General features: G+C 33.3%; 3 protein-coding genes across 17 annotated transcripts in view; 2 read left to right on the top strand and 1 right to left on the bottom strand.

Moving 5' to 3' along the window:
* Positions 1-5,266, top strand: part of LOC131935041 (uncharacterized) — a 63,467-nt gene extending 58,201 nt beyond the window's left edge. The window contains exon 4 of the mRNA XM_059291319.1: positions 4,041-5,266. Coding sequence (XP_059147302.1) covers positions 4,041-4,073 — 33 coding nt within the window. The 3' untranslated portion in view covers positions 4,074-5,266. The remainder of the gene's footprint in view (positions 1-4,040) is intronic.
* Positions 5,267-5,979: 713 nt separating this feature from the next.
* Positions 5,980-8,835, bottom strand: LOC131935029 (protein FAM204A). Its single transcript, XM_059291305.1, has 7 exons — positions 8,598-8,835; positions 7,637-7,730; positions 7,289-7,403; positions 6,898-7,093; positions 6,546-6,602; positions 6,313-6,362; positions 5,980-6,229 (listed from the first exon to the last, which is right to left on the bottom strand). The coding sequence occupies exons 1-7, from the start codon at positions 8,673-8,675 to the stop codon at positions 6,187-6,189; spliced, it is 633 nt and encodes a 210-aa protein (XP_059147288.1). The 5' UTR covers positions 8,676-8,835; the 3' UTR covers positions 5,980-6,186.
* Positions 8,836-9,394: 559 nt separating this feature from the next.
* LOC131935027 (transformation/transcription domain-associated protein) overlaps positions 9,395-22,048 on the top strand; it is a 37,779-nt gene continuing 25,125 nt past the window's right edge. For 6 of the 15 annotated variants that reach the window (XM_059291297.1, XM_059291295.1, XM_059291298.1 and 3 more), the window contains exons 1-27: positions 11,424-11,472; positions 12,228-12,348; positions 12,505-12,554; positions 12,748-12,858; positions 13,204-13,308; positions 13,840-13,923; positions 14,212-14,406; positions 14,632-14,798; positions 14,921-15,017; positions 15,216-15,354; positions 15,457-15,535; positions 15,828-16,032; positions 16,165-16,292; positions 16,568-16,637; positions 16,725-16,838; positions 17,741-17,879; positions 18,007-18,136; positions 18,258-18,315; positions 18,430-18,483; positions 18,684-18,722; positions 18,811-18,907; positions 19,048-19,142; positions 19,315-19,480; positions 19,759-19,925; positions 20,360-20,449; positions 20,661-20,789; positions 21,854-21,943. In XM_059291297.1, the coding sequence (XP_059147280.1) occupies positions 11,461-11,472; positions 12,228-12,348; positions 12,505-12,554; positions 12,748-12,858; positions 13,204-13,308; positions 13,840-13,923; positions 14,212-14,406; positions 14,632-14,798; positions 14,921-15,017; positions 15,216-15,354; positions 15,457-15,535; positions 15,828-16,032; positions 16,165-16,292; positions 16,568-16,637; positions 16,725-16,838; positions 17,741-17,879; positions 18,007-18,136; positions 18,258-18,315; positions 18,430-18,483; positions 18,684-18,722; positions 18,811-18,907; positions 19,048-19,142; positions 19,315-19,480; positions 19,759-19,925; positions 20,360-20,449; positions 20,661-20,789; positions 21,854-21,943 (2,931 nt within the window). In that variant the 5' untranslated portion in view covers positions 11,424-11,460. Of the gene's footprint in view, positions 9,507-11,423; positions 11,473-12,227; positions 12,349-12,504; positions 12,555-12,747; positions 12,859-13,203; positions 13,309-13,839; positions 13,924-14,211; positions 14,407-14,631; positions 14,799-14,920; positions 15,018-15,215; positions 15,355-15,456; positions 15,536-15,827; positions 16,033-16,164; positions 16,293-16,567; positions 16,638-16,724; positions 16,839-17,740; positions 17,880-18,006; positions 18,137-18,257; positions 18,316-18,429; positions 18,484-18,683; positions 18,723-18,810; positions 18,908-19,047; positions 19,143-19,314; positions 19,481-19,758; positions 19,926-20,359; positions 20,450-20,660; positions 20,790-21,853; positions 21,944-22,048 lie in introns of those variants that run through there. The other 9 variants (XM_059291304.1, XM_059291302.1, XM_059291301.1 and 6 more) reach the window with 7 other exon arrangements.

Raw genomic sequence — 22,048 nt, 5'->3', positions numbered from 1 at the left:
CGGGGGTGAAACTTTCGGGGGATGGGTGGAAGGACTCTGCTTAAAGTATTTATTTTCTATATACATTAATCTTGTTTTGCAATGTTATCTTGGTGGTGGCTCGCCCCAGGATATCAGTGCCCCCCCCCCCCTCCCCCCTCACTGATAGATGCCGTAAAGAAATTCTGTTGTTATATTTTATTTAAATCAAACACTTTTTACAAATAACAATAATTAATTAACTGTATAGATTGATCGTTAAAAAAAACAGTCCCATTGTATGTTGCCCGGTGGTTGGTTTGGCCGTGAGATAACGAATCACTACCTCAACGAATCACTACCTCAACGAATCACTACCTCAACGAATCACTACCTCAACGAATCACTACCTCAACGAATCACTACCTCAACAGCTCAGTGTACGTGTTCATTTTTCCTGTAACATTCGAATGCGGTTTTTTAAGAGACAGTTTTTTTTTTTTAATTTACAGCGAGTACGACAAAACAGGAAACAGTAAACAAAAGTGTTAAGAACATTAACATTAATTACAGGACATCAATACAGTAAACACCGGGTTGTTTACTTTGTGGTTCTCATCTTGGTGGTGCAAGACAACCCCAGGGGTGTAAATGGCGTTGGGTAGAATTGGAGGCTCCCCTGTACAACACTTTCATTTTTTTCCCCCTTTTTACGAAGTGACGGCGGAACCTAGATTGTTAGCTATCAACAATACATACGTTTTTTGTGGGGGGGGGGGGGGGGGGGAGTTAAGATACGGTACGGATATTCTAACACATAATTGATAATATATGCGCATAAAAGATATGCCAAACATTATATGTGCATACCGGAAGGGTCAAACATGCTATATTCATAACGGACCAGCTAAACATGACATGTGTAGTACGATTAGGCTAAATTATATTACAGGTATTACCTTGGGACAAATATATTATAAGCATTAGCGGAAGGGCCAAAGGAATAATACACATATCATACGGGCAAAGAAACTATGAGCACAACAGATGGGCCAGACATGCATAAGTCTGACTTGGTACCTGATGAAATAACGTGAGAACCCCCGGTAATGATCTATAGTGATTATGACGAGCAAGGGTTGCGTGCTGACATAGATCAATGGGGTCCACGCAGTAACGTATGGGGCGATGGGGGGACGGTAACGTATGGCCTGTCCACCACTCGTCATTCAGATGGTGTTCTGTTATTTATCCGAGTTGACAAGTGGATTGTCACAATTGTCAGTTGTCTTAAATTATACAAAGACCTTGAGAGAGATTAGTAGTCTGTGAAAGGGAAAACACTAACATTAATCTTTTTTTTTTTGTAAACATTTAAACTATCCATTTCTATTTCAAGGGTTTTCATCTATTCAAAAAAACAAAACAAAAAAACTAAAATTTTAAAAAGAAAATTTAAAAAGAATCTACCAAGAATGCAAGGAAAAAAAAAAGCTTAACCACAAAAAACTAAATTAGATCTATATATTTTTAACAACCCAGAGTAAAAAAAAAACGAAAACTGGTAGCTTCTGTGTTTATGTGTAATTTTGAACTGCTCTTGCTTAGATAAAAAAGAAACGTTCACCCTTGACGTAAATGATAATATCTCAGCTTCATTTTACCCAAATGTCACGAGCGTTTCAAAACAAAAGCAATTTCTTAGGCCGGTTTTTTTTTTTTTTTTTTTTTTTTTTTTTTTTTTTTTTTTTTTTTATGCGGTAGCAAAATTTCCGACAAACGAATAAAGTGATCACAGTTCACCAATTTTGGCACTTAATTAATCTCTAGAGAATTGATTTTTTTCCCCATATGCTGTAGGAATTTCCTACTCACCCCCCCCCCCCCCCCCCCGCCTTTTTGACCCTCTGATTTGCCTGCGTTCGTGTGAAGGTTACGGTCACATCCATTGACACGCACACAATATGAAATGCGATTAGTTCGCATGACTGGTGCCAAAATTCCCATTCATGTTACACTATTTATTTAATAATCGGAAGAAAAGTGTGGATTGATGAACGCATGATATCTGTTTCTGTTTATTTACTGACACTACTAACAAATCTAACAAATGTGTGCTTTATTCAGAGTTTCTTCCAGGCATCTCTTGGGGGGGGGGGGGGGGGCTCCCCACAGAGGCGTAGCGATGGGGGGGGGGGGGGCAGGGGGGGGTACATATGTCCCCGGGCGCCGACCTTAGGGGGCGCCAAAATGGGTTGTAAAAACAAATTAAAATGTCATTTTAGCTGCATTTTTGCATTATAAATCGAAAGTTTGAGGGGGGGGGGGGTGCAAATTGAAAATTTGCTCCCGACGGGGGCGCCAAATTGAAAGTATGTCCCCGGGCGCCGGGAAGGGTCGCTACGCCTCTGCCTCCCCCCCCCCCCCCCCCGAAGAAATGGAATTTATACAGAAAATATATACTTTTAATAGTGTCCCGTCCCCCCAAAATATTTGAAGTGCCCCCCTCCCCCCCCCCCCCCCAGGAGAAAACAGTCTGGAAGAAACCCTGGTTTTATTGATACTGAAAAGACAACGCCCCTACATGCGTTACGGATAGTATCAAGGGTAAACCAACAAAGTAATATGATGGGGTTATCAAAACTTTTACATCGTTAGACGGTATCCATCAAAGACGTTACCTATTTTGGTATTGGTGGGGTGAAGTATAGAGTCGGTTTGCGTTTATTTGGCTAGTCTGTTCTAGAAAGTGACACATTTTGAAAACAAGTAGAGCTGCAAATTGTACACACATTCACAAAACTCTATTTAAAGCATGAGCGTTTTTTTTAAAGCCGTAAATAAGCTTAAAATAAATGTGATTTCTCATTAGATCGATTTAAAAGAGGTCAAAGCGAGTTCATGAACTTGTTTTAGTCTGGTGTTGGAGGTAAAACATTATGGGCTGAATATCGACTTTAGAGGCCTTAAGACTTCTGCCACAGGGCAGATCATCTGATCAAATTCCTGACACAGGGTGGGGATAAGCCATCAGCAGAGGCGTAGCGAGGGGGGGGGGCATATGTCCCCGGGCGCCGACGACCTCAGGGGGGGGGGCGCCAAATTGAAAGTTTGAGAGGGGTGCAAATGAAAGAGTTCGAGGGGGGTGCAAATCGAAAGTGTGAGGGGGGGGGGGTGCAAATGAAACGTTCGAGGGGGGGGGGGTGCAAATCGACAGTTTGTCCCCGGGTGCGGGGAAGGGTCGCTACGCCTCTGGCCATCAGTCCAAACTTAGGCCAAAATGTAGGGATCAGCCATAGATAAAACTCCGGCCACTGGGTAAGAATAGGCCATAGATAAAACTCCGGCCAAAATGTGAGAATGGGCCACCAATCCAAACACCGGCAAAAAAAAAATTTCGTCGGAAATTCAGACCTGGATAACAATGTTTACATTTTCATACATGGTAACTGGAAAAAAAAAACGACTTCCAAAATAACACTACATTTTTCACTTGTTATCCCATGGAGAAACTTTTGTTGCTGGTTGTCGTTATAGCAAGACTTTGAACATTATGAAGCCGTTTTAATTCTGTAAATAAACCGTCTTGACTGAATTAATGTTAAAGAAAGTGAAGTTCCCTTTTCAAACCTGGCGGTCTATAGGGCAAGTGAAGTTCACGTGGACTTAGGGACGGTCTACTGACTTGAACCCGGATTCGTACTCGAGACTTACGGGTTAGCAGTCCAGCTCTCTAACGCTAGACCACTCTGTCCCCCGAATTATTTAGGATTATCATATATAGCCCAGGCCTACTAATCGACGAAGATCATCAAGTTATCGTCATATACTTAAGCCATAGGGTGTCAGCAAATTATTGTATAGGAGATCATTCTCTTAAACACGAAATATGACATTAAGTTGATTAAAAGAAATGCATATTTTAGACGATCTAAATCTAATCAATAATTATATTTCCTATTTATTGTATTGATTGTTTCTTAATACTAATTATCAGAGTAGAATTGTAGCTATTATAAATTTTACAACGTGAATGTTAAAGAATCCATATTATCATCTATTTTTTTTTATTTTTATTGCAGAATGGAGTAAATGTTCAACAAAGATTAAAGTGATACAATTTTAGCTGGGAGTAGATGGTGATCTGTTTAACAAGGTGCTAGGTTGATTGATGACAGAACAAAGGCTGTCTGGTGAAATGGAGTAAAGGCTGTGGTGACACAGAACAAAGGATGTGTGGTGAAATGGAGTAAAGGCTGTGGTGATAGAGAACAAAGGCAGTGATATTGAACAAAGGCTGTGGTGATACAGAATAAAGGCTGTGGTGACACAGAACAAAGGCTATGGTGACACAACAAAGGCAGTGGTGACACAGAACTAAGGCAGTGACATGGAACAAAGGCAGTGGTGACACAGAACAAAGGCTGTGGTGACACAGAACAAAGGATGTGGTGACACAGAACAAAGGATGTGGTGACACAGAACAAAGGATGTGGTGACACAGGACAAAGGATATGTAGTGACATGGAACAAAGGATGTGTGGTGACATGGAGTAAAGGCTGTGTGGTGACACAGAACAAAGGATGTTGTGACACAGAACAAAGGATGTGGTGACACAGGACAAAGGATGTGTAGTGACATGGAACAAAGGATGTGTGGTGACATGGAAGAATGGCTGTGTGAAAATGGAACAAAATCTGTGGTGACACAGTGCAAGACACATAAAGGCAGTGGTGACTTGGAACAAAGTATGTGGTGAAATGGAACAAAGGCTGTGTTGACACATAACAAAGGCTGTGTGGTGACATGGAAGAATGGCTGTGAAATGATACAATTTAATTAAAAAATTAATTGTAAGGTGTTAATGTACACCTTCCAGCAGTAATCAACATAAACATTCTTTTAAAAGTTTTTATTTGTCAAAAATCTGTCATTTACAATTGGCACATGCAGATGGAGAGGTGATTGCAAATGATGTAATGAAACTGACATTTGTGTAATAAGTATTATTTTCATTTTTTAATATATATTATATAAAACAAACATTACACATGTATGTATGTACGTCTAGAATTAACTTAGTGCAGTTAGAGACACGAGATGTTATTGAATGATTTGACTTATGTGATTTTCTATCCATTTGTGTGTTTGATGCTGTTTAAATCTTGTGCACATGTACCAACTCAAAAGTATACACTGAAGGTATACAATCAAAGCATACATTCTGGTGCGAATTAAGGAGTGTTTTTAAAAAGTGTGATTTTTATATTTAAGCTACTGTGAATTTTCCATTAAAAACCATTTACACAAACCAAACCACAATGTGTTTGAAAAGTTGTTTTTCTCCCACATACTAAAATATAATCAGGAAAGTACTTTTTTTTAACAAGTTCACATAATCTGCTTAATTATAAAAAAATTGTAATTTAATATTGCATAATCAAAGATTAGGTCAGGTAAAGCTCAAATTAAGCAGACACCTGTTATCATTAAGATTAGTTTATTAGAAACAGATGCATCTACTTGATGATGATGATAAAGATGGAATTAAGATAAGGGTAGGTAGGTATGGTTTGTGAACTAATTATTTTTTAAGAAGTTAATAGTTGCAAAAAGTGGCTATTTATAAGCTTAAAAGTAGGACTTCACCATTAAAGTAATGAGCTTGGATGGTGTTGATGATTAACAGAATTTGAAAAGTAACCAGAAATTAAATCTTGATTTGGATACCACTAGCTTCACTAAATTCTAAGAGGTATCCTGCTGAACATGATGAAAAGGTGGCTGGTTATAATTTTTAATTTTTTTTTTACCTGTGACGAAAGGCACACAGTTGTATATGCTTGATTTACAGCTTGTGTTTTTTTAATTACCTTAATTACATGTGACTGACATATATTTAAAAATGTCAACATCAAAATAATTTAGCCTACAGTATATCCCTGTATCAAGATATCAGTTTTAACTGAAAGGAATATATTGGTGAATATCTTACATAAAGAATTAAACAACCATAGGTATAAGAAATAAACAGAAATTTTATTTACAACAAATCTCACAATCAAATGCCTCTAATTATTTTCTTATTTCACAAACCTAACTCACATTTTAACAGGCTCAAACACAATTATTGACAGTCGCATATTTCAACAAGTCCCACAGTTACATATTTCAACAAGTCTCACTGTCACATTTGAACAAGTCCCATATTTCAACAAGTCCCACAATCACATATTTCCTTTAGTCTCCCAACGCTGTTTTGTCTCAAACCTGTGAAAATGTAATGTAAACATTGCTAATTGTAATACCAAAAACAAGTAACACCTAAAACAATTTACCAACTAATAACTCACCCCCAGTGAAGTTTCTTCTTCTTCTTAGCCTTCATGGATTCCTTTAGTCTCTGTGTAAAAAAAAAATTAATCTTTATATTGTATCACAAAATAAGTGATCGTAAGGTTGTACAGCTAGAATGTAACTTCAGTAATAAACATTAAAAATACCTCATGAAACAGCAAAGGTTATATCCACCAAGTAAACTACCAATAACATATATTTAATATATTTTTAATATAGTTAAGCTCACCTTTTGTTCTTCCATATATCTACTTGCATCAATAGCCTCAACTATTTTTTCTCCAAACTGGAAAAAAACCAATGCATTTGTCAATATTTGTATACAAATAAAGGTGTAAACTACAAAATATAAATCTTTTTTTATCAAATTGTTTATAAAAATATATTATTACCTTGTTAAATCTCACATCATTTTAATGGAAAACCACATTTTTATAATTCACTTTAAAAGCATTATAAAATAGTTACTGTTAGCCTACAATTAGATTTAATGTATCAAATAAGGAAATATGAAACTTGAAAACAAAAATTGTATTCAAATAACTTTACAAAACTAAGGGAGTTAACCCTGATAATACAACCTCTCTATTAGCCAAATGGTCACTGAGTGATTCAGCTTGTTCAAAATCACCATTCTTGATACACTGGTCTATTTTCTTTTCCAAGGCAGTTGGTGGTGGTGGTCTTGAATGATCTGTCAACTGTAGGTGACTGTTCACATTAAGAAACTTGTTCAAGACTGACACATCTTCACTCTTTGATGCACCCGAAATATCACTTTAATATAACAAAAAAATATATTATGTCAAAGTACTGAAGCAATTTTTAAAAATCTAATTGTTGGTTTTTCAAATTGCATAATACTGACCACACAATCATTTACTATGGTGTGTCCAAACAAATATAAGAACACTATTCCATCTGCACAATGGGAATGCTTACTTTAATCATCACTAAAAAAAACTATTTTACCTAGATTGTTTACTTTCTAATTTTCTTTTGGTTCCTTTTTCTACTGGGGGACCAAACTTAACATCATATTTTCTTGCAATGTCTTTGTCTTCAGGTGAAGTAAATTCACTGGTGACTGAAAAATATTTAAAGATTTTAAAATAAGAATTTTTATTATGAAATGCTACATTGAAGCAAGATAAAGATGTTGAAAACCTGGTGGTTAAAGCCTCTACTTAATAATTGCTTTTTATATTGTAAATACTGAAAATAAAAAAGGAATTTAAAGTCCTTTTTAAACACTGTAAGCAATACATTTTTAAAAATAATTAGCGCTTATGATTGTATTTTAAAGTAAAAATTGCTTACCAGTTTCTAATACTTGTTTTTTCAAATGTTTTATTCTTTTTTCAGTTGATCTCTGAGTAGCTTCATTTGTTCTTTTTTCAAGATTCTTGAATTTCTATGAAAATAAAGAACTAAGTTATTGATTATGAATATTGAATACAGTTATCTAAAATATGATAAGCAATTTGCAATAAAGCTAAGGAATTCTTTTGAGACAAAATCAGTGGCCAAGTCTTGCAAGGAAATGTATTTTGATGTAATTAAGGAATGATAGTTGATAGAAACTAATAGCCATTATTCTGTAAGATGCTTAAATTGTTTGAATGCTGGATTGCAAAAATTAAGCTATTTTTGTTTGTCAATAGTGTATCTTCAACACTCACTGGCCCCAACATAATTAATTAGACCTACAACCATTTTTAATTCAATCTGTTAAAATTCTATTTCTAATAGGCCTAGGCTCTACCCTAGGCCTAACTAGGTAATAATAATAATAGTAGTAGGCCTAACTAATATTAGCCAAATTGGTAATCTATCGTTTTAGGTACGTAAAATTAAAATCGCCAGCGACTAGTAATGTGAAAAACAGGTGACTCCTTAAAATTTAAAAATTATTTCACATTTTGAGGAGGATTTATGTTTTGAAAAATACAAAAATGTTTTCTTGTTTCATTTATGTACCTGTTTTTAAACAGTTTAATTATAACTTTTTAGTAATAAAGATTAGCAATGTTTCCAACAGATGCAACCATGTCATTTAGTACATTCTAGCAGCCATCTTAATACACTGAGCTATAAAAATTACGAAACTATACAATACAATAGCATTCGCGTAGCCGCAAATTCTCGGCGTCTTGGTAACGTGGACGAAAAACTCGCCGCGCGGGGTAAAACGAGATGTAATCCTAGTACCTAAAAATCTAGATTACCGATAGAAGATCTATCTATAAAAATTTTAAAGTTAAAAAATTAAAACTTTCACCTCCCACAGATGTTGAGATACATTTTTGGGTTTATAATTAGATTGATCTACATTGCATTTATCATTTTTATCCTCCATTTTCAAAATGTTAAGTCATAAACCTAATCTATGGTCATTCTGTTAAACAAAATCCTAAAATCGTGACTAGTCTAGATTTAATCTGGATCTAAAAAATGTAAACAACGTATTTTTGTTTAACTTCTTTTGTTTATATTTGACAAAAAGCTGCAATTTTGTTTAGCACCTCACAGTTATAGCGGTTAAAAATTCACCAAATTTTGATTGTTAGATTATTTAGGCCTTGATTATTATGAAATTAAAACATTCATAGATCTAGAATTAGATCTAGATCTATTTGCATTTTAAAATGTCGGCAATTTTTAGATTTATAAAACAAAATAAATACATTTTAATGTTAACAATTTTTTTCAATTAGCTTTTTAAAACAAATTCATCTAGTCCACTGGGTTTAAGTAAACTTGTGTTCTTAAGCGGTGCGCTAAGACATTAGTAGATCTAACAATAAAGTCACAAAAGTGACAACATTAAGTTTAAGTTATATTCAATTCATCATCAACCAACATCATTTGGGTTTAATAAATTGTGTTCTAGTCTCGAGTAGATAAATACAAAAGATTGCCTTATTTACTTTAAGATAAATTTCAAAATAATGAAAGAAGAAGAAATTCTATTTTTAAATTAAATTAGAACATGTGTAGATCGCTCTATATTTAGAAACATGATTCTGTAAGAAGCGAAAACTAGCACATTTATATTTTTAGTACACTGTGTTAAGTGTTATGTTTAATAACTAACCGTGTTTACTGAAAATGCACCGAATGTAGTCTATTGTAGTGCTGGAGTATTTGCATTTTATTCAAACTTGTTTCAAACAAAAAATAAGTCTAGGTAGGTCTACGTGCAGATTTTTATAATATGCTTTATTATGCATCGTTAACTTGCAATAATAAACACGTCTTTAAGAACAAAAAACCGGGAATCTCGCAACGAAACCTGTTGTCGATAATGATAATGCTGTTCTCAACTTTTATCCTACTTGCCTAAATTCAATTTTGACTAAAAAACAAACTGTAGGCTGAATAAATTATTGAGTGGTAGGTATAATTGGACCTCCTATAGTAGACATACTTGGTCCTCCTATCAATCCTTTAAAAATACTTTAAATTATTACGCTCTTTTAAAATTCCCCCCCCCCCCCCACAAGCTATATTTGAAGCTATCAATCTCAATCAGCATATCTCAGATTTGAGATTATTCTGTAGATCTAGTCTCTTACCAGCTAATCCTACACATTTCATTAAGCTACTTTCTAGTTATAACTAACTCGCTTCTTGAATCTAGATCTAGGAAGGCCCTATCTGAACTAAAACTAATAAATTTTTCCACATTATTAGGCCTAATCAAAACATGTGGGTAGAATGTAGCCTGGATCTAATAAAATCTAATTTAATAAAAATAAACCTATTTTGAGCATCATCGCAGAGCTTTCAATTATTTTTAAAAGTGGTATACTAGATCTAGATAGATAGGCCTATGAATATGATGATTAGGTCTAGATAGATATATTTATAATTTATTATTGAGCCCCGATTATAGTAGGCCTATAGAGTATAGTATAGACCCTAGATAGGTTACAGGTCTAGGAAATTAAGGCCAAGGCTATTCCCAGTAAGTCGGGAATAGCCTCAACACACCTATACCCAGTGATAGCTGACAGGCAATAAATAAATTAAATTGCCTCACTGGCTCTTGATTCTTAGGCTTGAACTTAACTTTACATATTGGGCTATTAATTATCAATTAATTAAGATCAGTGTTTCTTCCAGACTTTTTTCTCCGGGGGGGGGGGGGGGGGGGGTAAACTTTCTTCGGGGGGGGGGGGGGGCGGACACTGTTAAAAGTATATATTTTCTATATAAATTATATAAATTTCATTTCGTTCGGGGGGGGGGGGGGGGGGGGGGTAAAAAATTTCGGGGGCTTAGCCCCCCCCCCCCCCCCCCCCCCCCCCCAGAAGAGATGCCTGGAAGAAACTCTGATTAAGATACTTTGGTGCTGAGTAGGCTAAGTATAAAATTTAATTAGTTGTACTTTAAGGTTGCTCAAATTACTGTCGTTTTTTAAAAGTGTATAAATCAACATCCCACTAGGCCTAATGATAGCTTATTTCATTATAACAGCCAAATGAAAATGTTTTATTTATTTTACTATAAAAAAATCTAAACAGAAATCCTTAGATAAGCCCCTGATATGGAAGAATTTGTTAATTTTTACCAAATTAGCTTCATGCATTTCAAAAGATAACATTAACAGATTAAAAAGACTTATTTATTTATAACTTCAGTTTCAATTTTTTTAAAAGCCTAACACAAACTGAGGTTTTAATATTTTATCAAATAGATTTTTACCAATATGTACACATTTTAATATCCTAAATGGCTAAATTATTGATCTGGCTTGCATTTCCCTGTAATAATTAAAAGTCTTATAAATTTTTTTTTTAGTCCTGAGTAGGCTAATTAGATTTAAATAGGGACCTACCTGTGTATGTCGCTTTAACTGCAGGTATAATCACTCAGATAAACCAAATTTAATTTGTTTTAATTACTTTATTTAAACACCACCATTTTAACTTAAAACCCTACTCTAATTTAAGTTTAAAAAGTATGTACATTTGTATTTTGGGCTGAATTTGTTTGCTAGTGATTTTCAAGTGAGTTGTTCTCACTGAAAATACAACTTTGGAAACTTTAGTTGATGATTGTTTTACTAGTACTAGTTTTGATTTTACTGTGTCAACTCACTACAGCAAGCACTAGTGATAAGGGCAACTTTAATAACCATGAGTGTTGAAGTATATATTTCTTTTATTTTCTTCTAAAAAAGTTTTGGCAAAACAATAGTATAATAAAACTGCTAAATATTTTTATTATTTTGATTGTTTTTGTAAGTCATAAGATGGTACTTCAAGAAATGAATAACTTGTTACTAAAAAATGAAAAAGCAAATGTACCATTTACTTTAATGTAATCTCTTTTTAATATCAAAAGCAAACGATATAATTATAAACTTGTTCGGGGTATTGTTATTCCAGTGTCTCATAGTAATAGAATTTTCTAAAAACTTGGATGTTAGGTTATTGTTAGTAAACCAAAATATCGCCAAAATCCTAATTTCTGATCCTAGACCTAATATTACAATACTACTCAACCTATCACACTCTAGTCTTAGAGTCTATTGTCAGAAACTGGTCACATCAATATTACACTTGTTTCTATAAGCCCAAACTTATATTTTTGTGCAAGGCTTACATTTTATGAAGTTTATTTTTGAGTTTTATCAATGGAGTTATAGATTAATTGTCCATTATCAGATGTATACCCAATTTTTCTCCCACTAGTCACACTGTTCTCAAAATCTTAGAATTTATTGCTGAATATTTGAATTGGTATCCTGCATTGAATATTAAATAACTTCTTTTTTATTGTATATTTTTCTGTAAAGATATCTCTGATGACATCAGGGTTATCACTTGAACTTTGTTTTATTTCTTTTTAAATATGTGTGTGACTAAATATTGTTACAAAATTAAATTTAAACTGATTACAGGACTGTGAAAGGCTATTGGTTGCCATGATGGTTGGGTCACCCATGAGTCCTCAGGATGCGGCAGCCCAGTTGACTGCTTTTAAATCCTATGTCCAGCTCATTGCAGACACTACACCAGGCAGTAAGTTTGGCATATTTAAAAAAGTTTAATCCTTGGGAACAGTTTTTTAAACACTTAAATTAAATGATTGTTAGATAGGATTTTAAAAAATTAAACAGTGCTTAAGATTAACTTTAAAGTCTGACATTACATTTGTGTAAAAACATTTTTTTACAGTTGTGGAAAAGAAACTAAAAGCAGCTCAAGAACTCAGTGAGAATTTTGAGGTAGCTTAAAAAGTTTATATAAATTACATAATTATCTCAGACTGAAACACAATTTGTGCAGTAATGGTGGTTAAAAGTTGTATTGCTGTCTCATTTATATTACTTGATATTACATTCATTTTATTTCAAATGCCATCTTTCACTTTGTATAGTATACTTGATTTTAATTAATATTCAAATGAACTTTTTCCAGAGTGTTGTTGCATTGCCACAATATCCTCAATTTCTCGCTGAACTTATGAGAGTTTTTCTAAAAATTCTGGATGAAGGGGAACCACAATTTATTGCAGAACAAAACATACAGGTAACTTGATCTCTGCTAATAATTGTATTTTGACAGCAATTTTTTTTTTGTTCGTTGACTATATGTCATTTAAACTTATTTTCCTCTTAACTACTAATGCCACATACATGAAAGGGATGTCTGATGTCTGTCAATTTTTAAATTTATAATATGCCTAGGCATGTTTTAAATGCCAGGTTTCTTGCTTTACAAAATAGGTATTTAGAAGAGGGTGTAATTGACCACAGGGGCTAATGACCTGGACCCATGATGCTTTTAGTTTTATGGTATTTGAGCAGAATAGTCATGTAAAAGTATATTTAGTTGGAACATGATTTTATCATTATTTTGTTAATTCTCCTGTAGCAATTGAGGAAGCTGCTGCTGGAGATAATACACCGCATACCTTGCAATGATCACTTGAAGAAATATGTGCAACAGATATTGACTCTGATGTTCAGGCTTTTAAAAGTAAGTAGTTTTAAATTATTGCTTGTAGGGTTAAATTTTGAAATGTCTTTAATAGTCTCAGTACCATTGGTACACGCTTACTCCATCTTAAACAATGCCACTTTAAGTAATGACTATCATCTCTTCCTAAATCATTTTATTTCCCCTTAATCAAGCCTATTCAAAAATTAAAATTTCATTGGAAATCATGGTAATCAGTTGTAAATAAAATAGAAAATACAAGTGTACATATTGTCTTCAATATCCGTTCACCTAATTAGCTATCCATATTTAATATCTATTTAAAATGATTGTTAATGAGAGGGTAGTAATCAGGCAGGGGGGGGGGGTGATATAAAGTTTTAAAAAATAATTATCTTAAGCCAGGCATAAGGGGAAACTTTACAGTGATACATCCATATTTATTTAGTTATATCCAAACTAAAAATATTTACTTTCAGTTTTTAACTGTAGAGTTTCAGTTAAAAATAGTCACTCAGTAAATTATAGATATTTTCTCTATGAACATTGACCTGACGCAAATTTCTTCAGATTGAAAATGAAGACAATGTGCTAGTGTGTATCCGAATTATTCTTGAACTTCACAAGCAGTACAGGCCACAGATGAATGAAGAGGTCAGTTGTTTTTTAAGTTACTGTTTATACTTTGCTATTTCCCAAGTAAGCTTATTTTATTAATTTATTGTTCTTATTAAACACATCCACCATGCCTGCAACATATTTCATCATTTAAATTTCCAAACTGGGACTGTCAGAATAAAATATTGAATTGTTATACTTCATTATAATTTTCTTTCAATATTTATAAATGCTGACATAGAAATAGTTATTTTAACGACATATAATCATCTAACTTCTGTACAGAAAGTGATTACCCTAAATTGCACTAATCTTGTTCCTCAGATTACAGAGTTCATGAAGTTTGTGAAGGGTATCTATAGCAACCTACCAAGCCACTTGCCTCGTATCTTTGAACCAAGATCTCAGAAAAAAGTGAAAGACTTGTCAGACATCAATGTTGAAGTTTGGTTGCAAGATATTTTTACTGTCACCACTGTTCTTACAGACAAAAAAAATGCTGAAAACCAAAGTGTACAGGTAGAAATACAAAATAACTTCATAAAGTAGAATATATAAGAAATAACATTAACAAAGTTTAAATATTGAAGTGATATTTACAATTTTTCACCTTTAGTTAAACATTTATCTTGAACATTTAAATGGTAGTTAAAAAAAAACTTACATTTAATAAAAAAAAAAATATTTATCCTTAAGATTTAAATGGTGAGTTAAGGCAACTCTTAAGTTGGTTTTTTTTTTCAGTACAACATAATTCCAATGGGTGTGCAGAGTCTGAAGGTGCTGGCAGAACTTCCTGTGATTGTTGTGTTGATGTACCAAATGTACAAGCAACAAGTACAGAATGATATGGTTGAATTTATTCCTTTGATCATGAACACAATCACTCTTCAGCCATCAGCCCAGCATAGGTAAATTAACTCGTTTTTTTTTTCATGTTATGATTATGACATTATTTTTGTATGGTTTTAAGCTTCATTCTATATATTATATTTTTTATTTTGTTAAAAAAAATTTTTACCTCTATTTTCAGAAATAGTCTAAATTTTAACAAAGAGGTGTTTGTAGATTTTATTGCTGCTCAAATAAAAACGTTATCATTCTTGGCATACATTATCAAGATATACCAGGTGTGTAAAAACTAAATGTTAATCAGTAGGAATTTTATACTGCCATCTTTGGTATATTAGATAATCAAATGTGTCAATAAACACAATGTAATCTAATATGTGGATTAATGCTACTTACATGTTCTGATGGAACATTTTATATTTAAATTGTGTAAATTTGAAAATGTATTCTCTTGTTTTTGTAACTTGGTGACACAGGGAGCTGTTAACAGCCACTCACAGCAAATGGTGCAAGGACTATTGGGTCTGATGGCTTTATGTCCACAAGAAGTTGCTCATTTAAGGAAGGAACTCTTGATGGCTGCTAGACATATTCTTTCAACTGATCTTAGAAATAGTAAGTACAATAAATTTTTTTTTAAAATAAGAGTTGCTGGTTTGATTATTGTTAGACATTAGCTATAATAGTTATAATATATGCAAAAAATTTTCTTTCAAGGATTTGTACCTGTCATTGAAAAGTTGTTTGATGAAAACACATTGATTGGGTCGGGGTGGACAACTTATGAGTCATTGAGGTATGTTATAGCATTTCTAGCCTTGTAGAGTCATTAATTAGCTTTTGTATAAATTGTATAGCAATTAATTAGATTTTGTAGAAATTTTATAGTCATTAATTAGCTTTTGTAGAAATTGTAGAGCAATTAATTAGCTTTTGTAGAAATGGATTTAACTATTTTAACTACTGAGAAGATAATTAATGACATAAAACTAGAGGGAGAAATATGAAGCTGTAGTTGTGCAAAAAAAATTATAAAATTTAGTAACCTCTCAAAGATGTTAAAATTGAAATGACGTTCTGTTTTCTAGGCCTCTGGCATACAGCACATTAGCAGATCTTGTTCACCATGTTCGCAACAATCTGTCACTCCATGACCTCTCCCTGGCTGTCAACCTTTTCTCTAAGAATGTCCATGATGACTCACTACCCAGCAGCATTCAAACTATGTCTTGTAAACTCTTGCTTAACTTAGTTGATTGTATTAGAACAAAAAGTGACTTGGAAAATGGAAATGTGAGTACAAGCAATTTTAATTTGATAAGTTGTTTAGTAGTTTTAAAACCTCAATAGCACCACAATAGCACTTGCTGCTATTGTGGTTTTTTTAAATGCTGGAACTGCAATACTTAATAAATGTCTTTAAAGGTGATTTTAAAACTTCTTCCCAAAAAAATAATCCAGGGTAGAGAACTTCTTCTTAGGATGTCAGAGGTGTTTGTCATTAAGTTCAAAACAATTGCCAAGGTCCAACTTCCACTTTTGTTAAGTAAATGGTAAGTAGTTTACAATAAAGGGGAGTAGACTTTTAGACCTAATGATCTACAGAAATAGATGAAGATAAACCAGTTTCACTGAAGTGACTGTATTGCCATCACATACTATTCCTAATTAAATTTACTTTCCCCATCCTAACTTTGGTACCTTCAGAGACTATGCGACACCCTATAGCTTCCAGTGTGAGGATCAAGTACAATTATATATTTACCAAATCACACTGTTTTTTACTTAAGAATATTTTTATCTTAACTAATTTTCTTTAATCTTTTAGTAAACCAATTAATGAACCTTCCAAGATGGCAGAGGCAAAAGTTGTTTGCCCATCACCAACTAGTGCTCAGGTACATTAAAATTGAAAGCTACGATGTTAGAAATTGCAACTCTGTCAGATTTCTAGGCATTTACCAAGTTTCTTAACTAATACCCAGGTTGCCCAACAGTTAATAGCTTCAGGAGATGGAAAGTTGCCAGAGTCAATCAAAGATGAAAAGTTGCAGTCATTGTTTACCACAAGTGTTGAAGCTAAAGACAAAGAAGACAAGGTAATTATTGTTTTTACTTTCTCGTATATACGAAATATAGAGAAAGTATTGTAATCGTGCAAAAAAAAAAAATCGAGATTTTTACAAATCTCGACGTTTTACACCTCACTGATACGGAAAAACATAATTTTGCAATCTTGTCCGTATGTCTGTGTGTGTCTGTCTGTCTGTCTGTCCGTGTGTAAACACGATTACTTGAGAACCGTTACAGCTAGGTTGATGAAATTTCATATATAAGTATTTTATCAAAATCGTAGATCCGTATCAACTTTTGAGCGATTTCCGATAACCGGAAGTGGTACTTTTCCTACTTTGAATTTTTCAAAAGCCTATAACTTGAGTACTATTTCAGATAGATAAATGAAATTTCACATGTAAGTAAAAGATCTAATTCTCTACCTTCTGTTAAATTTTGAGTAATTTCCGTTGACTGGAAGTAGTAATTTACGCTACTTCCGATTTCTCAAAAAACTATTGTAAATTTTAAAAGTACTAATAATATTGCGCACCATTATGCGCTTTTTTATTTGGCGTTCACTTGGTGTGCAATTAATTTGTCTACGAGATTTTATTCTATTTTTAAAACTTAAAGTATTTAAAATGGATTAAAAATCATGTCTATAGCCCGAGTTCCCATCCCCTGTTATTTTATATAAGAATATTCGAGAAAGTTTAGGGGAGATCACTCCCGGTTTATTTACTTTCTCTTTAAAAAATCAAATATGCCAGCACTGGTTGTGTATAGCAAAAAAAATTTTTTTTATCTTGCATGTCTCCTGTTAAATTGATTGGAAAAATGTTAATTTTTACAGAACTTTATTATATTTCTGTGTATTTTAGAATGCTATATTTATTAAATATTTTAAGTGTTACATATTTTGTGTGCTTATGTCATATTTCAGCCCATGATGAGATTTGGTGCTATACCCAACCACAACAGTCCATACTCAGTTTCAGAATGTCGCAGTCTAATGAAGACTCTAGTGTGTGGAGTAAAAACCATCACCTGGGGAACACTTAACTGCAAAGCACCTGGTATAGGTAAACTTCTGACTAGTATCAAATCTACACATTGTATACCATAACAATTATTGTTTAAAATGTGGCTTTTTCTTCATCAAACACTTTTATAATAATAATACCATATAATTTATTGTCTATTCTGTAGGAAATAGTAAACAGTTCCAGACCAAGGAAATTCTAGTCTATGTCAGATTGTTAAAGTATGCACTAAAGGCCCTCGACATCTACACAATTTGTGTCAACCCCAATGGAGGCTTGTACGTCAGGTCACAGAGGTGGGTAAAAAATTTGACATTAAGTTAGGGAAAATTAACTCACAATTCACTAATATATTTTCATTAATTTCTTTTTATTTCCTCAAGACATTTTTAACCGCTCATTGAATTTTGTTTTCAGCATACAGAATGTCAAGGTTAAAGAAGAAAAAGAAGCTTTGGAACATTTTGCTGGTGTGGTATGTATCATTCATGATGTGTATTTAAACACTGCAACCACTTAAACAATTTAAAATACTCCTCATGTTTGATGACCATCATTGAAGTTTTAAAAAATGTTTTTAAATCCACAGTTTACCATGTTGACACCCATTTCCTTCAAAGAAATTTTTTCATCTGTTATTGAGGTATGTTTAGCAACAACATTGGTATTGTGTGCTCATTTATATGTTAAAGTTAAGCTGTTCTATCTTAACTTTATCATGATGTATAAAATGTACACATATCCTCATTAAAAAAAATGTTCAAACATGAAGTTATATAACATAATTTTTTAAATTGATAAACTTGAATTGTAAGTTACTAAACATTTGTTTTTTCTTTTCAGTACATGGTGGACAGGATACATGGCAACTTTGCTCTTCAGGTGACTTAAAATTTGTACTTGTTTTCTTGAATTTTGTTTCTCCGCATACATAATATGACTTTAAAGATTCATTTCCTTTCTTGAACAGATTGTTGCCAATTCATTTCTTGCACATATGACCACCTCAGCAACGTTTGCCACAATACTTGTTGAGTATCTTTTGGAAAGGATTCATGAAATGGGATGTAAGTTCTCTTTCTGTTTAATCACCTTGATTAAAAAATCAATTAGTTGTTACCTTAAGTTTGCGCTTGATAATTACCATTAACTCTAGGCAAAGTTAGTTAAAAGTGGAAGAAATATGAACTCTCTTGTATAATTTCAGCAAATGTTGAGCGATCAAATCTGTATCTGAAATTGTTCAAAATGGTATTTGGTTCAGTCTCCTTGTTTGCTGCAGAAAATGAACAAATGCTGAAAGTGAGTTTTAATAATTTTTTTCTATCATATATTGTAGCAGTACTGTCGATAATTATTTTTGTTAAAAAGCTTATGTTCATTATCCTACTCGTATTTTAAAAATGAGAAATTATATTCTACAAATACTGAATTTCAATTTAACCTAAAAAAATTATCCTTTACTATTTTTCAGCCCCATTTACATACAATAGTCAACCGTTCCATGGAGCTGGCTTTGTCTGCCAATGAGCCGTACAACTATTTCCTGTTGCTGAGAGCTTTGTTTAGATCCATTGGCGGAGGAAGTCATGATCTGCTCTATCAGGAGTTTCTTCCTTTGCTGCCAAACCTCTTGCAAGGTAAATTATTTTTACATACCCTGGTGTTTTTTGAAGATGCTATATTTTCAGTTACTTTTTATATATCATAATCTTTTAGACACAATTAACTTAAGTATGTTTTCCTGTATATTGGATTTTGCCTTGTTTTATTCATATTCATGTTTAAATGTTGTTTTTTTTTTACTTGACCACCTAAAGGGCAGTAATGTTTTTAAAGCCCAGACAGTAAAGGGTTACACTTTTTTGTTGGTTTACCTAATTAAACTTACGCTACATTATGTGTTTGTTGTACCCAGGCCTAAACAGCTTGCAGAGTGGGTTACATAGGCAGCACATGAAGGATCTGTTTGTAGAGTTGTGTCTAACTGTTCCTGTACGCCTCAGTTCACTGCTGCCCTATCTGCCAATGTTAATGGATCCGCTTGTCTCAGCTCTCAATGGCTCTCAGACCTTGATTAATCAGGTTAGTTTTATTTACCTGTCAGTTAACTGTATGGTGATGGAGGTTCACTGAGATCTGCTTGTTAGATAAAATATAATAGCTGTTGCTGGCCTGACGGTTGTAGTTGGTTTTTGTGACAAAATTGAGTTGGGTTCAGTCCAGTGGGTAGTGCTAGGACCCACCCTGAGAGTGGGTAGTGCTTGGATCCACCCTGACAGTGGGTAGTGTTTGGATCCACCCTGACAGTGGGTAGTGTTTGGATCCACCCTGACAGTGGGTAGTGTTTGGATCCACCCTGACAGTGGGTATTGCTTGGATCCACCATAATCGGATTAATGCCTGTGGTGTTAGTACAAAATAAGGCTTTGTGGTAGCAGCAAAGTTCCTTTACATATTACATCAATGTGCTGACATTACTGTAAAATAACATTTGATAAAACAAAACTTTCTACCAGGGTCTGAGAACATTGGAGCTGTGTGTTGACAACTTACAACCTGATTTCCTCTATGACCACATTCAACCTGTCCGTGCTGAGCTGATGCAGGTATGTTAGCATTGTGCTTGTTCCTCATAATATATAAAATGCATTGAGAGGTATATTTTATATGTAACTATCGTGTAACTAGTATATACTTTTATACATGTTCTGTCATCCTCATGCTGTCATAATTTACTTTAATATCAAGCAACAAAAGTTATGTGTAACTGAATTCTTATAATTACATGTATTAAACATATATGTTCTCTTACCTTAGGCATTGTGGAGGACTTTAAAAAATCCACAAGATGCAACTGCAGCCACAGCTTTCAGGGTTCTGGGCAAGTTTGGTGGTGGGAACCGCAAGATGTTAAGGGAGCCTCAAGTTGTTAGTATAGCTCCAAATGTAATGTCCATCATCTTATCATTTGATGTTTCCATTAACATCAGCAGTTTGTTGCATGTTCTAACCCATCTGTTCTGCTCATTTGGTAACACTCATTTATTTTTAACCATTTGTTACTGTTTGTTGTTCTATTATAAAAACAGTTGTTATAATTCTGAGATGAGACTTTTCCAAATTAGGTGCATTTACGCATTTTTCGGTAAGATAAAAAAATTTTGTAGGGAATAGGCTTCAGAAATATTTCAGGTGCTTATTTTTAACAAAATTATTTTAAAAAATATTTGTTGTACTCTCTTTACTGCTAATCTGACATGCATCTGATCTATCAATTTTGACCTGCTAGTGTTTGATACCCCTTCAACCTTTTCCCACTGATTTTTTCATTTAGGAACACTTCAGGTTGTTGATTTCTAAGCGTGTGTATACTCACTATAACGCTAACAATGTGTTTCTTAATGCCAGGTTTTAATTACCAGCAATCTCAAATAGCAATTGTTCACCCTGTCCTCTAATATGGTTGATCCTTTTGTTTATCTCACATATTAATTACAAATTAGGCTATTTACTTTATTATATTACACTTTTGATTAATAAAAAAAAAACTAGATACCATGTCCATGTTTAAAAGTTCATGCACATTTGAACTGTTTTTTTTTCATCATGTATCTTAGTGTATGGGAGGCTGAGATTGATGAGGAGAGGGATATTTAAGAAAGGAGTAGACAGATATGATTAATTACTAGGTTGAATAGCTCTACTCAGTATAGTGTATTTATTTAGTTTATTTCATTTAGTTAACAAATTAATCTTCTTTAAAAATAGCAGCTATAAACTTTTAATTAGTACAATAAATGAGATACATTTTAGTTACAAATAGCTTAATGGGGCTGGTCTAAATTATTTCCTAAATTATTTTCATGGTCTAGTCACTTCTCTGATCTTTAATCTTAATCTAAACATTACATTTTTTGAAGTGTCTGCATGCTTCACTTATAGATGTATACTATTATGAAATACATTTTCCTTTTATACATATTCATGCAAATAGTTCAATGTTTTGGCAGCTTCAGTACAATTCCAAAGAAACAGTTGGTCCTTGTATAAACATTCACTTTCAAGAGTGCAAAACTCCTGTATCTCTGCCAGTTGAAAAGGTAAAGTTACAATTCTTTGATTGCTAAGGTGATTCCTTGATAATTTTTATCAGCATTTTGGGCAGCTGCTGTTTCTATAGATTCAGAATCAGAATATATTACTTA

The sequence above is a fragment of the Physella acuta genome, unplaced genomic scaffold (assembly GCF_028476545.2).
Source record: "Physella acuta isolate Inbredline_101_S28 unplaced genomic scaffold, ASM2847654v3 ptg000129l, whole genome shotgun sequence".
In the NCBI taxonomy this organism is placed as follows: domain Eukaryota; kingdom Metazoa; phylum Mollusca; class Gastropoda; family Physidae; genus Physella; species Physella acuta.
Note: the sequence above shows the minus strand (reverse complement) of the source record. Positions and strands in the feature narration are given on the sequence as shown.

Bases quoted from the DNA above. Each gene is read 5' to 3' on its own strand.
- LOC131935029 (XM_059291305.1), bottom strand. From the start codon at position 8,675: ATGGAGGATAAAAATGATAAATGCAATGTAGATCAATCTAATTATAAA. The intron at 7,731-8,597 runs GTGAAAGTTTTA...TTATTTTCATAG, and splicing joins TATCTCAACATCTGTGGGAG to AAATTCAAGAATCTTGAAAA. The intron at 6,363-6,545 runs GTGAGCTTAACT...TTTTTTACACAG, and splicing joins GATATATGGAAGAACAAAAG to AGACTAAAGGAATCCATGAA.